We start from the raw sequence: 24,286 nt of genomic DNA on the forward strand, positions 1-24,286 counted from the left end.
TAATCAGCTCCTTGACCCTTAGCAACCAATCTATGGTTTCAATCTATGGCTTTGGTTTTGGCTTCCTCGCTTATAATATGCAGGGGTTTGAATCCTACAATTCTGGTATTTGAATGGGGAGTACTAAGCTTAAAAGGAAGGGGAACAGAAAGGTCCTCTTTGGGTGCAGTTTTGCCTTGGCTGAAAAAAATGAGAATGTAGGGTATGGGGAGGGGGTGAGAAGTAAGTTTCTGGGGGACAAGCCATGAACTAGAATCGAGGAACCTTTTAAGGCTGAGGACCCACCGCTAGGAAATACAGCTATGGTTATCAGATCCAGGATTCCAAACCCAGTGGTCATGCTTTATCTGATAACTGATGAGATTTCTGCTATCCCAATAGCACTTTCCTTGCCCCAAACACTATGACAATGAAGCCTGAATGTTAAAACTGATAATACACATCTCCTCTCAGAGGATCCAAGAGGAAGTGAACAGGCTTTCTCTTCTCTGTGGACAATACAAGTTATGATTTCTAGGGTGAAGAATCAGACCGACTTTGATACCAAAGGGTTTCCTCTGGAGACATCATCCCACGAAAGCTATTGTTGCCCCTGAGAAATACAGTCCTTGGAATTCCACCAAATTGATAGGTGTTCTACCGTGGCTTTCACCACTTATTCCCTGCCCCAAATAAGGAGTTTCCAATCCAGGATGAGGGTATCAGACAGCAATAAATTTATTGAGTATTTCAAAAAATAAAAATCAACACAAACCAGTAAAAAATAAGAACATCGGGACTATGGAAAATATATGTTAAAAAATGCAAGAGGAAAAGGGTCCAGGGAAGAAAGGTACAGAAATTGAGCTAACACATCATAATGGGGACATCAGGGCTGGGGGGCAGGAAGGGAATATTATTAAATACTGAATGATTGAAGTTTGGGAATTTTTAATGTGAAGCAACTAGAAGCTGGGTACCTAGCTCTCAGCTAACTGGAAGCAAAGATGGAGGACGCTGTCAGATGGCTAAATGATCTGGAAAAAACTTGTCCTGGTGAGGGAGACTCTCCGTCCCAACCCCAGCCAACAACAGGCTTCTTCCTGGGTCCTACCCACTCTGTGCCTCCTGCTGGACCCCTAATGGCTTCACTTGGCCCCCTGGGCCTCCGACTCTTCTTCGTCATCTTCGTACATCTCCCCTTCCTCCTCTGCGGTGGCATCCTGGTACTGCTGGTACTCAGACACCAAGTCATTCATGTTGCTCTCAGCTTCTGTGAACTCCATCTCATCCATCCCCTCCCCGGTGTACCAGTGGAGGAAAGCCTTGCGCCGGAACATGGCCGTGAACTGCTCGGAGATGCGCTTGAAGAGCTCCTGGATGGCCGTGCTGTTGCCGATGAAAGTGGAGGACATCTTCAGGCCGCGGGGCGGGATGTCACAGACGGCCACCTTCACGTTGTTGGGGATCCATTCCACGAAGTAGCTGCTGTTCTTGCTCTGGATGGCCAGCATCTGCTCGTCGACCTCCTTCATCGACATGCGGCCGCGGAACACGGTGGCCACCGTGAGGTAACGCCCGTGGCGGGGGTCGCAGGCCGCCATCATGTTCTTGGCATCAAACATCTGTTGGGTGAGCTCGGGCACCGTCAGGGCCCGGTACTGCTGGCTGCCGCGGGCCGTGAGGGGGGCGAAGCCGGGCATGAAGAAGTGCAGGCGAGGGAAGGGCACCATGTTGACCGCCAGCTTCCGGAGGTCGGCATTGAGCTGACCGGGGAAACGCAGGGAGGTGGTCACGCCGCTCATGGTGGCGGAGACCAGGTGATTGAGGTCACCATAGGTGGGGGTGGCTAGCTTGAGGGTGCGGAAGCAGATGTCATAGAGGGCTTCATTGTCGATGCAGTAGGTCTCGTCGGTGTTCTCCACCAGTTGGTGGATGGACAGGGTCGCGTTGTAGGGCTCCACCACGGTATCGGACACTTTGGGGGAGGGCACCACACTGAAAGTGTTCATGATTCGGTCAGGGTACTCCTCCCGCACCTTGCTGATGAGAAGGGTGCCCATACCCGAGCCAGTGCCCCCGCCCAAGGAATGAGTGAGCTGAAACCCTTGGAGACAGTCACAGTTTTCACATTCTTTCCTCACCACGTCTAGCACCGAATCCACCAGTTCGGCCCCTTCTGTGTAGTGACCCTTGGCCCAGTTGTTCCCTGCACCACTCTGACCTGCCAGACGGGGAAGAGAATAAAACAGCTGAAGGGGGGTAAAAGTCAACAAGATCTTAATGGGTTATGTAAACTAGACCTGGCCTTTACAACATACAATCTGCTTTCAAAGCCATTCCGTCAGCAACTTCACGAGGTAGACAAGGAAACTGTTGCATTCTGATTTATGGAGCATTAGGGCTAGTGAGTCAGTTGTCCAAGGTCTCATGATTATTAAACGGAGGCTGAGATTTGAATCTACATCTTCTTATTTTGTGCTTTCTGTTATACGAGACTATACCCGAGCTGGTTTGGAATTGTGTCTTCTTCAGACACAAAGGGAAAAGCAATAAAAATCTTTTCCTCAGCTTTCCTATTTGGGAAATAGGGATGTTATTGCCAAGTAGCCCTAAGGCTCTTTAAAATGCACCAAAAAAGAGTTCAGTGTGTATTTCACAGAAATAAAATCAGAGCAGGAAGAGAATTGTCCCGTTCCTTATGAGCGTTTATGATGAGCGTTCCTTATGCACCAAGAGTGGTTCAAACATTTCACTTTTCTAAGTTCGGTTTTCTCATTTGTAAAACAGAAATAATACCTTCCTCTCTGTACTTATCTTCACAGAATATTTGAATGACCATGAAAGCACTTTGAAATGAAAAGCATCAATAAGTAAATGCAAGGTACACAGAACAATCCATTCTCCTCTACTCTTTGCTAGGCTATGACTTTTATCAGTCTTTTATGGAGATTTTTTAAATGTGGGATTTGTCTAAAGAAGGGAGGAGTGGTGGGAAACATACCAAAGATGAAGTTGTCAGGTCTGAAGAGATGTCCAAAAGCACCAGATCGAACGCTGTCCATGGTTCCAGGTTCCAGGTCCACCAGGATGGCCCTGGGTACATACTTGTGAGCTAGGGAGATAAAAAAAAAAAAAAACAGATGGATTATGTAAGGTCCTGTGGGTCTAGGTTGTAGGTGTTCATTCCATTTAGATCTGCTTTCCCTAGAAAGTCTTGTTCTGGCTTGCTGAGGGCCTTTCCACTTCAGAGGTCACTCAGTATCTGTCCCATTACACCCATTTTTTCCATCACTTTCTTAGGCAGAACTCAAATAATCTATCCACTGCTAGAAAACAGAGAAAGACTGGGAAATACCTTTCAAATCAGTACAGTGACCAATCTTAACTTAAGAACACTAGGAAATATGCTTCCTGCTTCTCACCAGAGGGGTGAGGAATGAGATATACATCTCTAGTCCCGGCTAATGGGTTTATTTGTTTTATTTTCCTGTTCTTTTGAGACAAAGGAGAGTTATATCGGAGTGGGGGAGGATGATTGGTAAGTGAGAGGGATATTTAAAAAAAAAGAAGGAAACATTTAAAAAGAAATGTCCTCCCAAAGTATGGTTCAACCACTAGACAGAGATCTTCTGGCACTGGAATGGGCTGTTGGGATTATAAAGATGTAAGCACAGCTCTGAATTACCACAAAGGAGAAACCACTGAAGTAGATCTTTATAAAATCTCAGTCTCCCCTCTAACTGCCACTCTGCCAAGCAACACTACTGTTAACCTTTCCCCCTCAATCCAACAAATTGGATGACTGCCAATTTTAATACAATGAACATTTGTTAGATGCCTACTGTATGTAGCACAGAGCACTGATGTAGGTACTAGAACTGAAGAAGGGAAACAGATTTAACATAAATCATACTCTGTCCTCTTGGAGAGCTGAGAGTCTAACCAGGGGATATAACACAGACAAGCAGAATATATTATTTGGGTTTTGAGTTATTGCACCTCTGGGGATGAATAAGAGGGAAGTCAACAAAATGATACATGGGATCCCAATGGGAAGAGGTAATTCCTAATTTGGGAGAGCAGAGCCAGCCCAGCACACTTCCTTCTAGATTCCATCCAATCTGGATGAGTTTTTTCCATCTCACTTGGCCACCATCTCCACCTTCAGGGTCTCTGTGGTCCTACTGATGCCCCAACCCCCAGGCTAACCCCCATGATCTTCAGGTCATGACACAGGATAAGAGCAGGTTAGGAAGGGTTGGGCTGAAGACCCTATTGGGTGAAGAGATACTCACATGAGGCTTCATTGTAGTAAACACTGATCCTCTCTAGTTGTAGATCTGAGTCACCCACATAGTTGCCACTGGGATCTATGCCATGTTCATCACTGATCACTTCCCAAAACTGGTGAGAGATGCAGAGAGACAGACATGAAAGATGGTCAAGGAACGGAAAGTACTCAACAGCGTCAAGCCATGTTTTCTAACACTTAGCACCCATCTCTAGAGTCTAAGAATCTGGAGATCTGGGTTCCAGGTTCTATGACTAAGTACCTCAGGTAAGATCTAGAACTTTGCTGGCACTCAGCTCAACCTCTTTTTCCTTCATATTTGTGAGAGGAAACTTGCATAGTGGGAAAAGCAATCGAGGGGGATGTCTAGGAAAATGTCAGAGGAAGAAGTCGCAAGAAAAAGGCACACTGGCCTTGGAATCAGAAGACCTGGTTCTAGCTCCATTACTTTCTAATGAAACTTTGGACATGTATAAAATGAGAATGATTTCTGTATTATCTACTTCAGAGGTTTTTTGTGAAGATCAAGTAAGAATGTATGGAAAACACTTGATAATCACAAAATGCTATTTAAGTTTTAGAAGTAGCAAGGTGGTACAGTGAATTGAATGCAAGATCTGGAATTAGCAAGACTTGAGTTCAAGTCCAGCCTCAGAAACTTACTAGCTATATGACCCTGGACAAGTCACTTAACCATGTTTGCCTCAGTTTCCTCAGCTATAAAATGGGGAAAATAATAGCACCTATCTTTCAGGGTTGTTTTAAGGATGGCACTTAACACACTGCTTGGTACATAGTAAGTGTTTTATAAATGTTTTGTTGTTTTTCAGTTGTATCCAACTCTTCATGACCCTATTTGAAGCTTTCTTGGCAAAGATACTGGGGTAGTTTACCATTTCCTTTTCCAGCTCATGTTTGCAGATGAGGAAACTGAGGCATAGGAGTAAAATGACTTCTTGTTAGCTGTTATTGTTATTATTTTAAATGGAACCATTGTTATTATTTAATCAATCAAAATGCATTTATTGTCTAATATACAAAGCACTTTGTTAAATATTGAAAATACAAAGAAAGGGTAAAAACAGTTCCTGCCTTCAAGGAGCTCACATTCTATTCGGGTAGGCAACATGTAAATAACTAGGTGCAAACAAGATATATACAATGTACATGAAAGCATTGTGAAAAGAGATGGATTAACAGCTGAGTGCTGGAGACTGAGGAAAAGCCTCCTGTAGAAGATGAGATCTCAATGAGTCTAGAAGGAAGCCAGGGAAATTTTAATCCCTGCCCTTTATTTTATAAAATCATTGTGAAAGTCAGATGAGATAATATTTGTATAAACTCTTTGAAAAGTATTTTTTTTTTGCACTGAGGCAATTGAGGTTAAGTGACTTGCCCAAGGTCACACATCCAGGAAGAGTTAAGTGTCTGAAGTCAGATTTGAACTCAGGGCTTCCTGACTTCAGGGCTGGTTCTCTATCCTCTACACCAACTAGTGGCCCCTTGAAAAGTATTTAAAAATTTTTTTAAATGCAAGGAATTTTAAAAATCAATGCTAATTATTAATATGTGTCAAGTCTATTTTTGTGTGACTTTGCCCTCAGGCATGATCTTCATTTCAGATCCTTAGCTTTTATACCTGTATCTGGAACTATTTAAAAACACTTAAGATCATAGTTTTAATAATAGAAAGAAACCTTCCTCATCTGTAAAGTTAGGATAATAACAGTAGCTGCCTCACAGTGTTGTTGGGAAGATAAAATGGAAAAAAAAAAAGTAAAATGCTTTGCAGACCTTAAAGTACTACAGAAATATTAGTCATTATGACTACTATGTCCAACTCCTTTATTTTTTACAAATGAGGAAACTGCAATACAGGAGCATTAAATCCTCTGCCCAAGGTCACATAGGTATTAAGTAGCAAAATTAGAATTTGAATCTAGATTGTTTCACTCCAGATTCTTCAACTGTAACACAAGTATAACATTATCTACCTCTCAGGGTTATTGTGAGGACCAAATGAAATAAGAGTTGGTAAAAAAAAATAAAAAACTTAGCACAGTGCCCGGAACATTAGAGTTGCTATGTAAATAATTATTTCCTTTCCTCCAGATACTGGATTCTTTCCATGGCACTATTCTACTGAGTTTTCAGAGCAAATATCTTCACATGTATTTTAAATACTCATACTCACTTGATGGGTGTGTTTTTCTTTCAAATGATATATTTGTCAAGTGTTTAATACAGTGCTCAGCACATAGTAGGGACTTACTAAAAGTTCCCACGTCATATTTTCCCCTAGTACTTAATCTATGATTAGAATAACTTCCTTTCAATAGTTCTGATTTCAGGGGCAGGAATTCTGAGCTATGTTCTAAACTCAAGAACTTTCTGAGCATAGGATCCCACCAAACATTCTGGTATGGTTATCTCTGGGCTCTGACTGGGCATGGTAATCACTGACTCCTGGGGACAATGGTCTAATAAAAATCATCGTGCCCTAATGGGAAGGGAAGTTATCAGGAACCTTAGTGAGAAATACAGTAGATAGTTAAAATATAATATTTTATTGATTCATAATTTCTTTGATGTGGACACTCCATCCACAAAGAGAAGTTGCTATTCCTGTATTTTTTTTTGTTAGTGCAGGGATCTCCTGTTGAGGAAATCCTCTATGAATGTAGATAAGCCACTGCTCTTATAGTCTTAGGAAGTTGCCTGGGAGAAATGAAATTAAGTGACTTGTCCAGGGTCACACAGCTAGCAAGATTTGAATTCAGGTCTTCCTGACTCCAAGGCCATGTCTCTGTCCACCATCCCATACTATCTCTCCTAATAGATCATCTTCATGCTGTGGCTGAAAATATTAATTCATCTCCTAGTGGTTAACTCTTTAGTGTTTTGATAATTAAAATTAATACATTCACATAGTGCTTTAAGATTTACAGAGCACCTTTAATAACAGAAGGCTCAGCTCAAGGAAGCTAAGGGGAGATTCAGCTTTTGTAGTGAATGAGCAAGACTTACTAGAATGCCTGGATAAGTTTCAGAATTAGATTGGACATACTGAGAAATGTTGCTACTTATTACCCCAGGAAAGTTTCAGGTAAAGTTCGGTTCCTTTCAAAAGAGCAAAAATGTATTAAGTGCCTAATGATACACTGGAAGGAGTGTTGATTCTGGAATCAGAAGACATGGATTCAAATCTCACCTCTGATGTTTACAACCTGGGTCGTCTTGAGCAAGTCACAATTTCCCTGGGTGTTAATTTCCTTTTTTTTTTTTTTAAAGATGGCTATTGGATTAGATGGCCTTTGAGTTACTCTATATTTATTTACTCTATATTTATGCTCCTGTGTGCAAATCATGATACTAAATGTTATCTCCAAAACAGTTTCTGTACCAGGTTGGACAGGAGTAGGACATAGAAAGCCCTGGGGAGCTGTCCGTGGTTCTGAAAAGCCTCAGGTCACTACCCAAGTGCATTACCTCTGCATACTCATCTTCCCTCATTCCTCCTCCACCCCAACCAAGCACAGTGGTTTTCTTTGTTTCCTGACCTTATGGGAAAATGCTTTATGTTAGGGGAATATTCATCTCCAGAGCTAATGCAGATGAGAAAGACTGCAAATATACCCGGTGATATAGTTAGAACTGGAAGGCCCTGATGTTGTATTCCCAAGAATTAGGGGACACTGCAGGGTTTTAGTCAGAGTTCTTGGAGGATATCTTTTAAAGGGATGTGAAAGCTAAATCCCAAGACCAGTTTTCCCCTTTCTCCCCTTACCCAATTGCTCCCCTGGGGAAAGGGGGAGCACTACCTTACCCAGATATATGGGACTCATTCATTCCAATCCTAAAATGTGTTAAGGGCCAGAGAGTCACTGAATGGAAAGAGTAAGGACTGCTTGGTGATTCTAAAAGGGAAGCACAAATTCTTCCCATTGATTGAGAGCATTGAAGATTCTTTTCTGTACTTCCCAAAGCAAGAGGATTTGCCCAACAGCCTGGAAGGAGGAGAGGGAAGCACTAAATTGCCATCATTCACATCCCACATGCTGTGTGACTGAGAAGACAGGCTTTGGTTCTGTTAATAAAGCAACACTGTAATGATCTACTCCAGGTAAGAGTCTAGGGACACCATTTGAAGCTGAAGGCCAGACCAAGTTGATAAGAGAACCAGAGCTAAGGGGTTAAGGGATGGCTGGCTGCCAACTTCTGGGTAGAACTTGCCTCTGAAGGCCTCTTAAAGCTCAGTGCCACTGAGTCCCTTCAACCAATCTCCCTGAGGATCTGGGCTAAGATCTCTAGGCCCAAAGAAACAAATCAGAGTTGAGAGGATGGAATGACTAAGGGATTTAAGATCCTGATGATTTAAGTTTATGGCTTTACCAGAAAAAGAGGTTGAATCCAGTCTGAGGAGCCTGAGAAAATAAATCACAAAGATCATAGGTGAGGGGGATACGGACGCCATCCCAGGGATGGGGAGTGGATCCACAATAATCAGGTGACAAGAGCCATGTTGACCTCTCTGAACCCAAAGGACCCCGCTTACTTCACTTCAAGATCTACAGACCTCTTTTGTCTCACAGGCCACTGCAGAATTGCTTTACCTGCGCAGGCTCTCTACTCTCCAGGCAGCTAGGTCACATGTTGGGTGCTGCTGCCCCAATTTTCCAAGAGGCGCCAGCATTAGCTCAAATGTGACGCATCAAAGAAAAGTGTGTTTTCCCTTCTTCCTTCCCTGGAGGTCAGGCAGGGCCACCCCTGGGCCTTACTCATTCACTCTCCCACAAAGCAGGGGAGGTCCCCTAGGGTGGGGAGCAGATCCTGGCACTCCTTCTAGCGAAGGCTAAGACCTTCAAAGGCCTGATCTCAGCATTCTTGAGTGAGAAGCCAGCACACCAACTCGATGAGGTGGGGAAGGGGAGAGGTGTCTACCTGACATAATTTGTTTTGCCTCAAATTCTCTATCATTCCAGTATTTCCTCAACCCCTGAGTTTAGAGGAGAAATAACTCAAAATCTCTTTAATACTATAATGTAGCCCGTTTAGTGAAAGTATCATAAAGTCCTGGATTTAAACCTTTCTCCCTTAAAAGTGACTAGACATCACTTGCTTTTATAGTATCCCCAAAGGGATGTTCATTGTTTCCTTTTTACAGATGATGCAACTGGGCTAACATGGCAAGTAGGATCATTGATTTAAAACTGAAAGGAATGTTAAATAGCTTAATTTTACTGATGTATAAACTAAGACCCAGAGAAATAAAGTACTTCCCAAGGTCACACGGGCACTAAGTAGCAGAACTGGGATTTGAATCCTCAGCTTCCAAATCCAAAGAGCTTCCCATTTTACCATGATGCCAGAAACCAAATCTCAGGCTACAAACCTGTCCCTTAGACTACTACTGCTCAAAGAGTCCCAGAAGTGTTGCCTAATAAGCATCACTGTCCCAGACTTTAGCCTCAATTAGTCCTATGTCCACTTATTCCCCTCCTCCCATCCCCCTTTGGCCCTCAGCCCCTGACCCTGTTCAGTGGCAGGTGTTCTGTGCCTGTCCAATTCCCTAGTGATCTGCCTAATGAGCTAACAGACCCTCTGGCCCAGGGGTGGCTGCTCACTTGGCCACAGCTGCTCCCCCTGCTCCAGAAGGAGACCTGATTTGATTTCAGGCTCCCATTCCCAAGCCCTTCCTCCTCCTTCCTTTACCCCCAATGGAGCAGGAGACAGGCCAGCCTTCCTCTCCCTTCTTCTCCTCCCCCTTCTCCTTATTTTCATTCTGAGCAGGCACAGATATGTCTGGAGGGTCTGATGCATGATTAGTACTGCCTCACACTAGGACACTGCAGCAGGTGCCTCCACCAGAAGTCTCGGAGAAGACCCACACATACAATTTACATGTCAGTGCCACGTGGGCAGCTGTCTCCTCTCCAGTATATCAATTAGCTTTTTGTTCCTCTAACTGGCTTCCTTGGGAGCTGCTATTTATAAGATTACAGAGTTTAAAACTCAAAGGCATCTTAAAGATCATAGGATCTTTAAGAATCTAAAGCTGGAAGGGACTTCAGAAGCCATTTAGTCCAATTCCCTCATTTTAATGATGTGGAAATCAAGGCTTAAGGAAATTAAATTATTTCTCCAAGGTCACAAGATAATGAATAACTGAGATGATATTGGAACTCAGTGTCCAAAATTGAATTAAATTTGAGTGTTCAGCTTGAGCACTCAAACCAGTGTTTTTCTTTTTTCTTCATTATGGCCCTATTATTTCCCTCTATTCTGGTCCAACCCACTCATTTTGTAGATAGAAACTAAGATCCATGGAAGAGAATTATCTAGTCCAAGGTCACACAGCTCAGTATGCGGACCTCTATTATCTCATCTGCCTTTCTACTTTTGGCTTTATGGCTTTTCATCTCTACCTACTCTCAACCCACTTCCCTTTTCCCTTTCTGGGTCTATTTTCATCGAACCACTTCCCCACTTGGGACTCTATCTTTGTTCCAGATGAGCTGAAGGTTTCTTATCCTAATCAAAAAGTGTAACTGCAGGTTTTCCTTTACAGTCCCTTTACACCACCTGTCAGTGTTGTTGAGACTTTGGTTTCAGGTTCATTGGACAGAATTTAGATTCTCTATTTTCCTCTGAACTCCTCCCTCCCTCCAGGTTATTCTAGACTGATGCAGCCCTACCTTCTTCATGATGGCTTTGTTCCCTACCCTCAGCTTCTACTAGACCCATCCCAGGAGATCCTTATGACTGGCTTGGGGGAGGAGCCAAATTTAAGGTTTCTTCTCTCTTCTACTGATCCCACCTTTTTTCCCAAGAGGTGTCCCTCCGGCTTCCACTGGACCAATTCAGGGTGGGGTCAGGACCCAATTCGATCAGGATTGGGTCTCCAGGGAGGGTCTTGGTCTCACCCTTGGCAGCAGCCTGGGTTAGTAGAGATCCGAGACCAAGGTCACCCTGTGAATCATGGCACAACTCCACCCCTTCCTCCCCTCAGGAGAACAAAGAAAGAAGGGGCTGGGGCTGGGGAGGGAAGTGGGTTGAGTTAGTGTGAGAGTTTTTCTGGGACTACTCCTGGGCAGATCATCCAGAAAAGAACTGTTTCATGCTTAATAGTATTTTCCCCCCAATTACAAGGAAAGATAGTTTTAAGAATTCATCTCTGTAAGATTAAAAGAACTGTTTTTCAAACAAGCGAGTTCAAAACTCGAAGAAATTATAAAAAAGGAGACAAAGAACGAAAGAAAGAAAAGAGGGCAGTCTATGTGGCTTGCCACTGAAAGGGGTGTGTGTGTGTGTGTGTGTGTGTGTGTGTGTGTGTGTGTGTGTGAAAGAAATACCATGGTTTCCATTCAACTGCCCCGCCCAGCTCAACCCCACCCATTTTTCCCTAAACCTGAGACCCAAGGAACCCAGGACAGATCGGCTCCTCAGAGGAAGATGGGCAACGCCCACCCCAGAGGAGCTCGGGGAAAGCGGTCTCCATCCAGGTCCCAATCCCTGACCCTTAACTCGGGGGAAGACCCAGGTGGCCGGGCCTCCAGCTTTCCCAATAGGGGGCCTCGCCAAGTGGAGTGTACGGGTGGCCGCTCCCAGGTGACAGGTAACGGGGTCTGACAAACTGAAGGGTTGCCCGCTCCCCGACTCCCCACCTCTTTCATCAAACTGACCCTCGAAAGAGAGGGAGCCTCCCTGGAAGCCCTCCAGGGCTTGGGGAGAAGGGAGGACTTCCCGGAGAATGGCAACAGAAAGGTGGGGAACCCCGCAGGGCGGGGACCCAGGCGTCCCGGCCTCCTAGCGCAAAGCTGAGCTCATCCCTTTGTTCCCGGCGCCGCAGTCCTGGGGTGTGGTTCGTGCTGAGCCGCGTAGCCTGGCGCTCCCCTTCCCGTCCCCCCCCGCCCCCCGCCCCCTCCTATCCCTGCTCCCCAGCTCTGCGTCCAAAGGAGCCAGATACACCAGAGACACCTCGCTTCCTTCCAAACCCGCTCTCGAACCCATCCCCGGAGTGGAGCTGGGGATGCTCGCGACCTTCCTCCCCTCCCCCAGCCCGCTCGTGACCCTCCCTCCTTCCCCAACCCGGCTCAGTACAAAGACCGAGCGGGGAACCGCAGCTTCCAGCGGGTCCTGCCGAGAGCCGGGCGAGCCCAAGCGAAGCTGCCCGCCCCGGGCTGCCGCAGCGGGCCGGTCCAGCGCCCCGGAGACTGGGGGAGGCGCCACTACCCGCTCCAGCCCCAAAGCCAGCCCAGCGCGGCCCCTGTCCCTCTCCCGTCCCCTTCGCCCGCCCTACCTTGGCTCCGATCTGGTTGCCGCACTGGCCGGCCTGGATATGAACGATTTCCCTCATCCTCGCAGGTTTCGCTGGCTTGCTGCAGGGGGAGCGGCCGGGGCTAGGAAGTGGGGAGCGTTCTCGCAAGCTGCAGAAGGCTGGGGGCTCATCGGCCGCCGGGTTTTATAGGCTGCGCGCTGCTGCACCGGCGGCTGGGCAGACAGCGGCGTGCTCCGCCAAGAGCTGACCTCATCCTCCTCCCAGCCAATCACGAGCCGCCGACGGAAAATGCTGCAACATCCCTGCAGCATCAGTACCAACCAGCGCATCCCTCCCCCCGCCGCCTCCTCCCTCTAGGTCCTGAGGGAGGGAGCTACCCACCCTCCCACCTCCGCTGCCCAGCGCAGTTACTTTGTCTGGCTGCACACAATGCGATGCGGGCTGCTAGGGCCCCTCTGGGAAGATCGAGACAATTAATAAAGGGGGGGCTCTTAATGGGGGGCTTCCCTTGGTCAGAGTTTTGGGGACCCTTCACATCCGAAGCAGAGGAGGCGTCTCCCAAACTGACAATGGAAGGGGGCTCCTCTGAGGACAATAATGGCTTCTCCACCCACCTGCTGGCACCCTTTTAGATCTGCAAAAGCCGAGGTCACATAGACCCCACCCAGCTCAGCTGCGGGTGGCGGCGGAAGGGGCGGAGAAGATTGGGGGAACGATCGGCTCCAAGTTACTCCAGACCTTCCTCCCCATAGTCCCTTTTTCTTTGTTTCTTTCTCCAACAGCTTCCCTTCCATTGTACCCTCGATTTCAGGGCTTCCCTCCTCCCCTTCTCTTCCCCAAGCAGCTGGGATTCTGATCCCCTCCCTTTCTCTAGTCCCATCCTTTTCCAGGGCCTTGAAGAGAATTACCAAGCTCTGTTTCATCTTGCTCTGCCCCTACGTGAATGGTAGCAAAGGAGTAGAATTAAAAAAAAAAAAAGACAAAGAAAGAAAGCAAGAAAGAGAAAGAATCAGAAAAAAAAGACAGAAAAAAGAAAAAAACTAAAAGAGAAAGAAGAAAAGAAAGAAAGAAATTTTTATTTTCTCTGGAATAAAGGCATGAAATCCTTATTGGGAAAAAGAAAGTAGGAGAGCCTACACCCTTAGACTAGACTCCCCCTCCCCCACTTCAGCTGCCTGTACTGGTCTGCTGCCTACAGAATAAGGCTGAGGAGGAGAGATAGAATATGTAACTAGAATAGTGGTCCCCTATGCCTTAGAGAAAGGATTCTTAAGCTTTTTACGTATGGCAGTATCCCTTTGACATCTAGTGAACCACTGGATATCTCAGAATAATGTTTTTTAAGTGCACAAAACACATAGGATTAAAATGGAAACCAGCTACATTGAAAGAATTAATTTTTAAAAAATTCATAACACTCTGAAATCTATTTGTCAATGTCTTGAGTTAAAAACTCTTGTCCTAGAGGGATCTCAGAGAACCCCCAAGAGATATCTGTGACTCAAAAGGTCCATGGATGACAGGAGATCAGGGGAGAAGGGGTGGGTTCTATTCATGCCAAAGGACTGTTTTGCTAGAAAACTGGACTCAGAGGTTCCAAAGTTGATGGAGAATTGGAAATAGACCTCTGTTAGGAGTCTCCCTATTTGGGAGTGCAGCTGGTCAGAGAACCTCTCCGGGTCCCCACACTTAGAGGCTCAGTGACAGTGAAAGAGATATGGGCCAAGCTACAACATTCTCAGCCCCTCCCTGTGGTTTAAAGATGAGTTTGGAAACCTAACCTAATCCTTGGGCTTCTTGCCCATTGTCATTGGAGCTCCTAAACTCTCTCACTTTGACTTTGTGCCAGGGTACCAAGCCCTGCAGCTGAGGTGCTACCATATGAAGGGTAGGGGTGTATGTGTGTTTGTATGTGGTGGGTGAGACTGGAGTGGGGGTGGGGAATATAAGGGGCTTCTTCCTCCCCTGTTGGCCTTCTATATTATATCAGAGCAGGACTCTTGGTTTTCCTAGCTCCCCAGTTAAAGTTATTGACCATTACCCTTCTCAGTTCTTATATCCTGACATTTGCACTTGGTATAATGCCCACTAGTCACCATGTTAGCTCCATCCCCAGGCTGGATCCAGCAGAGGACCATCCCCTAGAGCCTTTCTCTGCCCATCAGGCCTTTAGGTCTGAAAAAGCCGAGGTCACACAGACCCCCACCCAACTCAGAGGCCCTTTGACTTTTTCCCAACCATAAGGAAGGAAATCAATCAAAATGAAAAGACAGGCAGGAGGAGGAAGAAGAAAAGCCTTGAGCTGAACCCCCCGCCCCCACAAAAAGAGCCTAGTTTGATTGCAGTGTTGCTGTCTGGTCACTGGAGGGCAGAAGGGCTCCCCTGAAGTGGTCCAATTTCTGGACCCGTGCTGGCTTCAGGGAGTACAGCAGTTGAGTCATCTCTTTGATCCCCACACCACCCACCATAAGGTTCCCCTCTGATCCAGGGATCTCCAGTCAGTCTGATAGTGTGACAAGAGAGAAGTCATCAAACCCCATGGGTAACTCAGGGTCAGGGTATTGTTCTCTGGGCATAATGGAGTACGGGAGAGATTGCTGCTGCACCTGCAATCAGAAGGGGATGCAAAGAGCTGCCATCACCTAGTTTTATGATCGTTGGCCAATCACACTATGCCTCTGAGCCTGGATGGCCCCAATCCCCTGCACAGGGCCCTGGTGAAGTGCTTTGCCCTAGAAGTATGAGTTGTAATTTCCCCCTTCCCCGGGCCCTGGTTAAGGTGCTTTGCCCTAGAACTCTGAATTGTAATTTCTCCCTTCCCCGGGCCCTGGTTAAGGTGCTTTGCTGTGTAATGTTTAAGTTGGAGAGCCATGTCTTGGAACAGTCCCATTGCCTGAGTGATTATTCTGGGAAGTCCCAGGGAATAATGAAGCTGGGCTTTGTGGCTTATGGCTGGTGGGCACAGTTCTTCCAAGAGAAAGCTGCAAATTGCATGCTTCCCTCCCAGGTTTTGCAGCTTCCCCCGGGCACACGCATCCAACAGCTGCTTTAATGTCTGGTGGGGCGCGACGCGGGCCCGTAGGCTCCTGACTAACGTCGCACTCGGGATCCCGCCGAGACCCGGTTCTGCTGGGGCCCGCTCCGCTTCCCACAAAGGCGCGCCTCTGGACAATGCCGGGCACGGGTACCCGGGAGGGCTTCTGGGCAGGTGTCTGCGCGCTGTCTGGTGATGTGGAGTGTGGAGCTGGGCTGGGAGTTCCAGCGTGGAGGGGGAGGGGGGGGAGCTCTGAACAAGGGCGGTTCCTTTGGTCCCTTCTTCCAGGAAAGACTCCGGAGTTCTTCATTTCCAGAAATCTTGTCTTTTGTTCTTGAGCTACACCCTCTTTCTCCCCCTCCCCTTCTCCCTCTCCCCATCACCTCCTCTTCTCCTTTATGATGTGGCCTTCCGTGGTTGGTGCCTATTTGCCCGTAGCCCCTCCTCCCTCTCCTTGTTCCCAGGGTCCCAGAGTGAGGCTTTTTTTAGCTGTTCCCTCCGAGGGGACGCTGGAGGCAGGAAGGCTGGCTAACTGCGCCCTGCCGTTGCCACTGAACCTCCCTCTGGGCCTCCACCATCCACCTAGGCAAAGGGGGAGCTTCAAGCTCAGCCCCCCCCCCCACTCCCCGGGCCAGCTCTCCCTTGCGGCAGCCAGACAATCTCACTTTCTCCGTCTTCAGGAGGAGGCTGGTCTCAGGCTGCAGCCTGACTCATTCTCCCACCTTGCACTGCCAGGAAGCAGCGATCTGGCCCCTCAGCAAAAAGTCTGGGGCCGGGGTTGGCAGCCCCATTTGTTCTCTGACCTTGAGCTCCCAGCCAAGGGGAGGGGACTCTGGGAGAAGCCTGGGATCCTGAGAAAAGAGCCAGACAAAAGGCACTTGTGGAGAGTCAACCAGTATTTAGCATATGTCTGTTGTGCACAAAGCTAGAATACAGATGAGCTGCTCTTAATCCAACTTGAGGGGCAGAGAGTATCAGCCCTGGAATAAGGAGGCCCTGAGTCCAAATATGGTCTCAGACACTTAACTAATGGTGTGATCCTGGGCAAGTCACTTAACCCTGATCTCCTCCAAAAGGAAAAAAGAACAATTTGAATTTCATAATAAGGGGAATAGAAGAAGGTGTATAAGGGTTGATGATCCTTATTTCAAGAAGGCAGGGGAACAAGCAAAATAAAAGGGTGAAGGAGAAAGAGGAGAAGAGGTATGTAGAAGGAGAGACCCTAGAAAGAGGGATATAGGGCAGCATGGGGTTCCGATTTGGGCTTATAGTCCACTTAATGTCAAATAATAGCATTTCTATAGTGCTTCTCTCTCTCTCTCTGTCACTCTCTCTCTCTCTCTCTCTCTCTCTCTCTCTGTCTCTCTCTGTCACTCTGTCTCTCTCTCTCTCTCTGTGTCTCTCTCCAATCTCTCTCTCTGTCTCTGTCTTTCTCTCTGTTTCTGTCTCTCTCTGTTTCTGTCTCTGTCTCTCTCTCTTTTTCTCTCTGTCTGTCTCTCTCTCTGTCTCTGTCTGTCTGTCTCTCTCTCTCTCTCTCTCTCTCTCACACACAGACATACACACACTCTGTCTCTCTCTGTCTCTCTCTCTGTCTTTCTCTCTGTTTCTGTCTCTCTCTCTCTTTTTCTCTCTGTCTCTGTCTCTCTGTCTGTCTCTCTCTCTGTCTCTCTCTCTCTTTCTCTCTCCTCTCTCTCTCTGCTGAGGCAATTGGGGTTAATGACTTTCCCAGGCTCACATAGCTAGGAAGTGTCAAGTGTCTGAGGTCAGATTCGAATTCAGGATCTCCTGACTAAAGGGCTGGTGCTCCTAGCTGGCCCCAATCTATGTTATCTCAATGATCTTCAGGACAATCCTGTGTGGCAGGTGCTACTATTATCTCCATTTTCTAGATGAGAACTGGAGGTCTATGACGTCACCTCAGACTTTTGGGCACAGTACAAACAAGAAAGCAATAGGAGACCCAGATGTCATGGTTCCCTCACAGTAGTTGCCTCTTCTATCCTAGAAATAAACTAGATTGTACATCCTTTCTTAGCATCCTTGTCCAGAATGGTCATAAAAGGCTTCAAATTCAGATGATATAACTATTGAATCATAGATTTCTGGATCTTAGACAGGACCTGGGAGATCATCTAATTCTAGTTCATCCCTATTATTTTGCAGTTAGGTCTCATTTCAGGCTCATAGAGCCTCATAAACGGAAAATGAAATTTTCAAAGTCATACTTCTAGTTAGTGGCAGCAGGGATTAGAATCCAGAGTTCTCAAATTTCACTAAAGTGAAATACAATACACACCCAATACATAAATACATAATGTCGTCTGAGCTGGACCAAAGCTGAGAAAACCCTGTGAATGGCTAAAGCTTATTCTTACAATGAGGTTCTGCTCAGGTCCCGGCTCTTAAAGCCACCAGGTACTAGGGTTTTGCCTCTTGGGGTTTTAAGACTAAGACTTAGCCTAAGCATGGGGAACTTTGGGACCAGGATCTGTCACTGTGGAACAAAGCTTCTAGCCTTGCTCTCTAGTGGGCTCCTCCTTTCCCCTGCCTGCCTCTAGATGGTGATCAGAGAAAATCAGCTAAGGAAACAGTAGATTTAAGGGGAAAGGACCCTGAATCATCTGTGGCTTGCTACTTATGTGACATCTGGGCCTTTGTTTACCTTATACATCAAATGAAGAGATTGGCTCATAAGATTCCTTCCAGTTCTGAAATTCTGTGGTTCTGGGAGGAGCTTGCTCAGTCTCCAGACATCTCCTTCCCTGAATATAGAACTGTAAGCTTAACCAAGGTGACTTCATCAATATTCTAGGGCCTTCTCCTCGTATCATTCAATAGAAAGCTTTTTACTCTGACTCTGGGCTAAGATAGGCAAGATTTGGGAAATTCAGCCCAGTTCTTAGCATTTCCCTTCCTGTCTATTTATCACTTGTTTACCTTCCCCTCTCCCAGCTCTCCTTTAGTGGTTTGAAAGAGCAGCAAGGAATGATGAAGCTCAAGCATAAATTCCCCTCTCCCACCCAGTGCCAGTCAGACAGGGCATCTGAGCAGATTGGGTTTATTGTCATTCTCAATCCCACAGTTCCCACACAACCTCAGTAAGCCATCACCAATCCAGCCAGGTCAAGCCAGACACAGGCCAGTGGGATGACCAGCAGCAGGGCACTGAGTCAGTGGCCAAGTTGGGAGTGGAACTGAGATATTAGAGCTCTCCATCATCTGCCCTTGGCCCCCGCATGTCCTGTGAGATTCCAATTTCTTGGACCCGGGGAGAGAGGTAGGAGGGGCGGGGGTGGGGATACTCCAAATGCTTTTTCACGGCTTCGGTTGTTGTTGTATCATGTTTCCAGCAGAACCTGTCTCCTGGGTGCCACAGTATCCTTTGTAGACAGAAGCAATGACAGCGAGGGGATGGGGAAGGAACAGAGCTCCAGGTACTCATCCCAGGAATAGCCTGAATTTCAAGACTTTTGAGATGGGGTTTAAAATCTTACCCTCAAATGGAGGATAAAAATGGATCAGATGCAGGGGATTGTTCTGTTCTTGTTCCATCCTGGGAACACTCTCCCACATTCTCTCCATCTCAGCATCCTTCCCAGAAGGGCCCTTTAGATGTTGGAAGCCAGGCTAGCCACCCGGCCCTCTTCGCCGTGGGATAGAGCAGCTTCTGCTCCCTGACCAGAGTGTCTGGCCCCCTCTGCAGCTGAGAAGCTGCCCTTCACAAGCGCATTCCGTGCCTCTGTCCCATTGGGTCTCTCCCCGCCTGCATCGGGAGCGTTCACAGCACAGTCTGGCTCCTCACCAGGAACACAGAATCACCTCCTTGAGGGTCTTGCGGAGCTCCTGGCTGCGGAAGGCGTAGATGAGCGGGTCAATGACTGAGTTGCAGATGATGAGGATGAGAAAGAGGTTGAAGTTCTGAAAGTAGCAGCTGCACGTGGGATGCTTGGGGCAGAGGACGATGAGCGTGAGGTGCAGGAAAAAGGGGGCCCAGCAGAGGAAGAAGATGCCCAGCAGGATGGTGAGGGTGACAGCCCCTCTGAGGATCGACAGCTGGTGCACGGGGTATCTCTTGTGCAGCCGCGTGATCCTCCTGGCGTGCTGGCATGCCCGGATGAACATGTGGATGTAGAGGACCACCATGAGCCCCAGCATGGACAAGAAGAAGCCGATAAGGCAGAGCAGGACCGCCACGTGGTTGTAGTAGGAGATGAAGAGGGTGCCCGACAGGGCACTGGACACCCAGATGCCGGCGAGCACCCCCTGGGCCCGGCAGGGCGTGACGATGCTGCGGTAGCGCAGGGCATAGAAGATACTGATGTAGCGGTCCACGGCGATGGCTCCTAGGAAGGAAATGGAGGACATCATGGAACCACAGATCAACACATCAATGACATTGTTTAGCCGCTGCACCACGGGCGCCTGGATGGCCAGCAGCCCCCTCTCCAGCAGCAGCACCACCACGGTCTCCAGCAGGTTGCTGACACTCACCAGAAGGTCCGACAGAGCCAGGCAGCAGACAAAATAGTACATGGGGGCGTGCAGGTTGCGGTTCTTGGTGATGGCCACCACCACCATGATGTTCTCCAGCAGGCTCAGCAGCCCCAGTGTCAGGAAAAGCGCATTGGGCACAAAGAGCACCTGGCACGGGAAGTCCGTCCGGTTGGCGGGGACCACCTGGTGGAGGGCGTCCGGGGAAGTGGCGTTCAGAGAGTTAAACAGCCGCTTCTGTTGACCCGGCATCGGCATAATTCTGGGTTAAGAGCAAGAAGCTGGGAATGTGAAACTAGCAACACGGATGAACTGGAATTTTCCAATTCCTCACCCGGAGGGATTTCTCCAAGTCCACCAGCTGCCTCTTGCTGCTTCAGTTCATTGTTCTCGCCAGTTAGTGCCCAGAGGAATCCCCGACGTGTCTTTCCTTCCTCCCCCCTCCTACCCTTTGGTCTCGGACAAAAATCACAGCCACCAGACCCGCCTCATGTTCAGTGTTTCTCTAACCTGGCAAAGGCCATCCCACCAACTCCATCAGCACCCCCAGAGGCTGCGAGAATCCGAGCCACGCGCAACGCTGCCTCGCCATCCCTTCTTCACCGCTTGACTCCAGAACCCAGAGAGTCTCAAGTCTCCTGACTGGACAAACCCAAATTCTCAGTCTCTGCCATCCGCCTTGTTCCACAGGAACAGAAGTTTCTTTTTTTCCCCCTTGATCCTTTCATCACTTTTCCTTAGCTGGGTAAATGGGCCAGAAGGACATGAGGTCCACATCTCCACAGCTTCTGCATCCCTTAGGAGCTCCAGCCGCAGTTGCGGTCCAGAGAAATGGGTCGGAGCTGATGTTCCAGTGAAGAATGAAGCCTCTTCTCTCCCCCTTTTCTTAAAGACAGTGTGGAGCCCCTCCTTCAAAGGAGGCTGATTGACCACATGATAGCGGCTCATGCTGGGAATGCCCAGTGCAGCAGAATGATTAGTTATGAAACTGGTTAGAGCTGAGGAAATTTAAGACCTTACATAAATGTTCTGTAGATACTGCCCGCCGGCACCAGGGGCTCAGAACCCAAAGTAGCAGGGCTCGAGAGGGCCAAAGTTCAAGTACTGGCTTGTTACAGGAAGATAGATTTAGGTTCACAATTAGGAACATTTTTCCTACAGTGCTTAGGAATTAAATTGGATTACTTTGTTAGAGTAAGTTTCCCAGCACTGGAAGTATCTAAGCAAAGGCTAGGAGACTCAACTCTCAGGTATATATGGAGAGAAGGTCCAAGTGTGGGACAGATAATTTCCAAAGACCCGGATTCCCAATACTAGGATTCTATGAACCCTAAAGGTTGTTTGTATGGAGCCTTTCTGTTTATCTTCTTAAGTCCCAGGAGAGAGGGTTCCATAATTGCACTTAATGAGGCAGCAGTGGTACAGAGGTTAGAAAGAACTGTAGATCCAATCCATTATTCTCATAATTGGTTCGCACTTCTTTCCCAACCAGTAAAGCTCTGCTCATTTATCGGAGATCTGTAGCCCAAGTCTTAGATGCCTGTTACCTTAATACTAGGCTAGAATGAACAGGAAGTAGCCATCCTTACCTGCAATTCAAAATGCCACTGAAACAATGGTTGTTGTCCTTTGTTCTCGGAGGACAAAATGACATTACGGTGTTAGAGTAGGTCCAACTATGGCTGAGCAGACCAACATGAGCTCAAACATTTGGGGTGACTTCTCTAACTTTGCAAGAGCTAACTCAATTCTGCTTTGCTCACAGAGCACGGCACCTTCTGCTGGCCGGTCCTGTGCCAGTGTCTCCCATGTTTCACAACAGACTCCAGAGTTCTTCAGAGAGACAAAGCTAGGGAGGGCATGCTGACAAGAGCCTTCTGGATTGGTTTGCCTGGAAGTGGTCTGCCATGCCCTATTGTACCATTTGGTAGTGGTGGGATGGTGGCTATCACTTTTTTTCTTATTAAAAATGTTTTATTGCCGGTCTTTTCATTTGTTCTATCACTGTCACTTCTCGGTGATTCCACCCCAGCCTTGCTCCTCTCAGCAGTAGGATCCTCTCTTATAATAAATAAATCAAGTCAAACAAATCAATAACTCACGTCTCACTCTGAACAAAAGTTTTGTTGTCTCCGAGACATCTGAAGATCCGATGGGACATGGTATTTGTCATTGATGAAGCTTTTTCAGCGTTGTTCTCCTTTGCACGGCTGTGGTCATATGTGAACTGCTCTGGCTCTGCTTATTTTATTGGTTCATTCAAATCTTGCCAGGAGACTCTGAATTCTTCCCCTTTCCCATTTTTGATAGCCCAATTATATTCCATGCCATTTAATTTGCCACTTTTGTTCAGCCGGACTTAGACACCTACAATCCTTCCAGGTCTTGGCTACTTTATGTATGAGATCCCCTTGGGGAAATATTCCTAATGGTTTTATTGCTGGGTCAAAGGTTATGTCTAGTTTACTTTCTGAGTAGAACTTCAAATTTGTCTTCTAGAAGAGTTCCCAGCTTTATCAGTAAAACACTGGCTTCCTAAAGCCCCTCCAATACTGTCTGCTTTGTCATTTTTGTTAATCTGAAGGATTTAATTTGTATTTTTATGACCATTAGTAATTTGGAACATTCTCTGATATGTCTTTTTGACTTCTACTCCCCAAAGCAAGGATTTTTGGGGACAAAGCACAGCAGCAACTTTCTATATATTCTTTCATTTTCACTGGCCAGCAAGACCACACTGGCCCCCAGAAGAGTCACGTCAAATCCAGACTTCTTGGCTCCAGCATTGGTTAGCCAGAAGCTGAGCACACTACACTGAAAATCATTCATGGCAGATCAGAGAGTGCCCACAGGCAGGGTAGTGTGATGACAGGGAATTACCCCTACTACCATGTCCATGGCTACAAATAGCATGGATTTGGATACTGTTTGTTTTTCTTCCAAAGGGCTCAGATCATCTTCCCATCTATCATTATATTGATTCCTACAGGAAATGGGGTTATTAGGTTTGTTTTGCAGATAAGAGAAACTGAGGCAAAGATAAGGTAACTTGCTCCAAGTCCTATAACAAGACAGAAGCACAGCTCGGGAACTCTCAATTACTGATGTCCCATTCAATATCTGATCTCACGTCTCTCATGTGTCTCAGTCTTTCCCATCTAGGGAAGTATTGGACCATCCCGTGGAGATATGTCCCTTCCATTTAGTCATTAGCCATTCCAGTCCTGTATCCTATTTAATCTCTGTCTGCCTGATTCTTCAAGTATAAAGTGGGGATCGTAATAGCATCAATCTGCTGTGGTGAGGATTAAATGAAGTATTTGTGAAGGGCTTTGTATCATGTCTGGCACACAGTAGGCTCTATGTAAGTGTTTTTCTTTCCCATCTGCAAATGAAAAAGGTGGGCTAGCTCATCTTTCAACTCGTCTACTTTCTTGACTTTCTTCCTGGTTTAAAAAAAAATTGGCAAAAGGCACCGTCAGGGTAGCGTGACTCACTAATCCCCTAAGATGCTGGTGTCCCAGCTAGGTAAAAGGGACCCATGTCCTGGCACTTGGGAGTTTGTGGAATACCAAACAAATTAGTTATCTTAGGCTAATGACCTTAGTGTTCTGGATTTAAGGCACCACAACTGAAAAATAAGGGTGGGAGGAGGGGGGAGGTGGTCCAAGTGAACTTTTGAGCTCACTCAGTCCTTCCTCTGACTTCTCCTGCCATGGGACATCAGTACCAGTAGAAGCTGAGGCCCCTGACTTAGACAATCCCTCCTTATGTTTGTCACTTTCCTTGGCAATAGGGAGCTTCAGAGACTCCTATCCCTAAAGGTTTAGACCAGTAATAACGGCACAGTAATAACTCAAACCATTCTTTGTCTTTGGGATATGATGCAGAATCAGGACCAATGGGCTCCCTCTTTGGGCTTTCTTGTCTGACCACCGCAGAAAGGAGCTGTCCCCGAGTTTCAGTGATATTTTCAATCCATAAATGAGGTCTTTGACACAGATACTCCCCACCCACCAACACACAGAGACTTCAAAGAGCGTGAGAATAGGACAACCTTTGGCAGAAAGCTGACCGCAGCTTCTTCCTGGCGAGACCCTTGCCAGTGGGCAACTAAGACAGGGTAATCTTCCCTTGGGGCACCCACACTGTATCAATTGTCATTAGGATAAATGTGGTTCTTGGTGAGGACTACTGAAGGCCATGGGCA

General features: G+C 47.1%; 2 protein-coding genes across 2 annotated transcripts; both read right to left on the minus strand.

Annotated features, from left to right (window-relative positions):
* Positions 1–693: 693 nt before the first annotated feature.
* On the minus strand, positions 694–12,772 carry TUBB3 (tubulin beta 3 class III). Its single transcript, XM_031950104.1, has 4 exons — positions 12,573–12,772; positions 4,278–4,386; positions 2,984–3,094; positions 694–2,203 (listed from the first exon to the last, which is right to left on the minus strand). Exons 1-4 carry the CDS (start codon positions 12,627–12,629, stop codon positions 1,128–1,130), a joined length of 1,353 nt encoding a protein of 450 aa, XP_031805964.1. The 5' UTR covers positions 12,630–12,772; the 3' UTR covers positions 694–1,127.
* A 5,633-nt stretch (positions 12,773–18,405) lies between these two features.
* Positions 18,406–21,659, minus strand: MC1R (melanocortin 1 receptor). Its single transcript, XM_031950105.1, has one exon. The coding sequence runs from the start codon at positions 20,332–20,334 to the stop codon at positions 19,384–19,386; it is 951 nt and encodes a 316-aa protein (XP_031805965.1). The 5' UTR covers positions 20,335–21,659; the 3' UTR covers positions 18,406–19,383.
* Between the last annotated feature and the right edge of the window lie 2,627 nt (positions 21,660–24,286).

The sequence above is a fragment of the Sarcophilus harrisii genome, chromosome 2 (assembly GCF_902635505.1).
Source record: "Sarcophilus harrisii chromosome 2, mSarHar1.11, whole genome shotgun sequence".
NCBI lineage: Eukaryota > Metazoa > Chordata > Mammalia > Dasyuromorphia > Dasyuridae > Sarcophilus > Sarcophilus harrisii.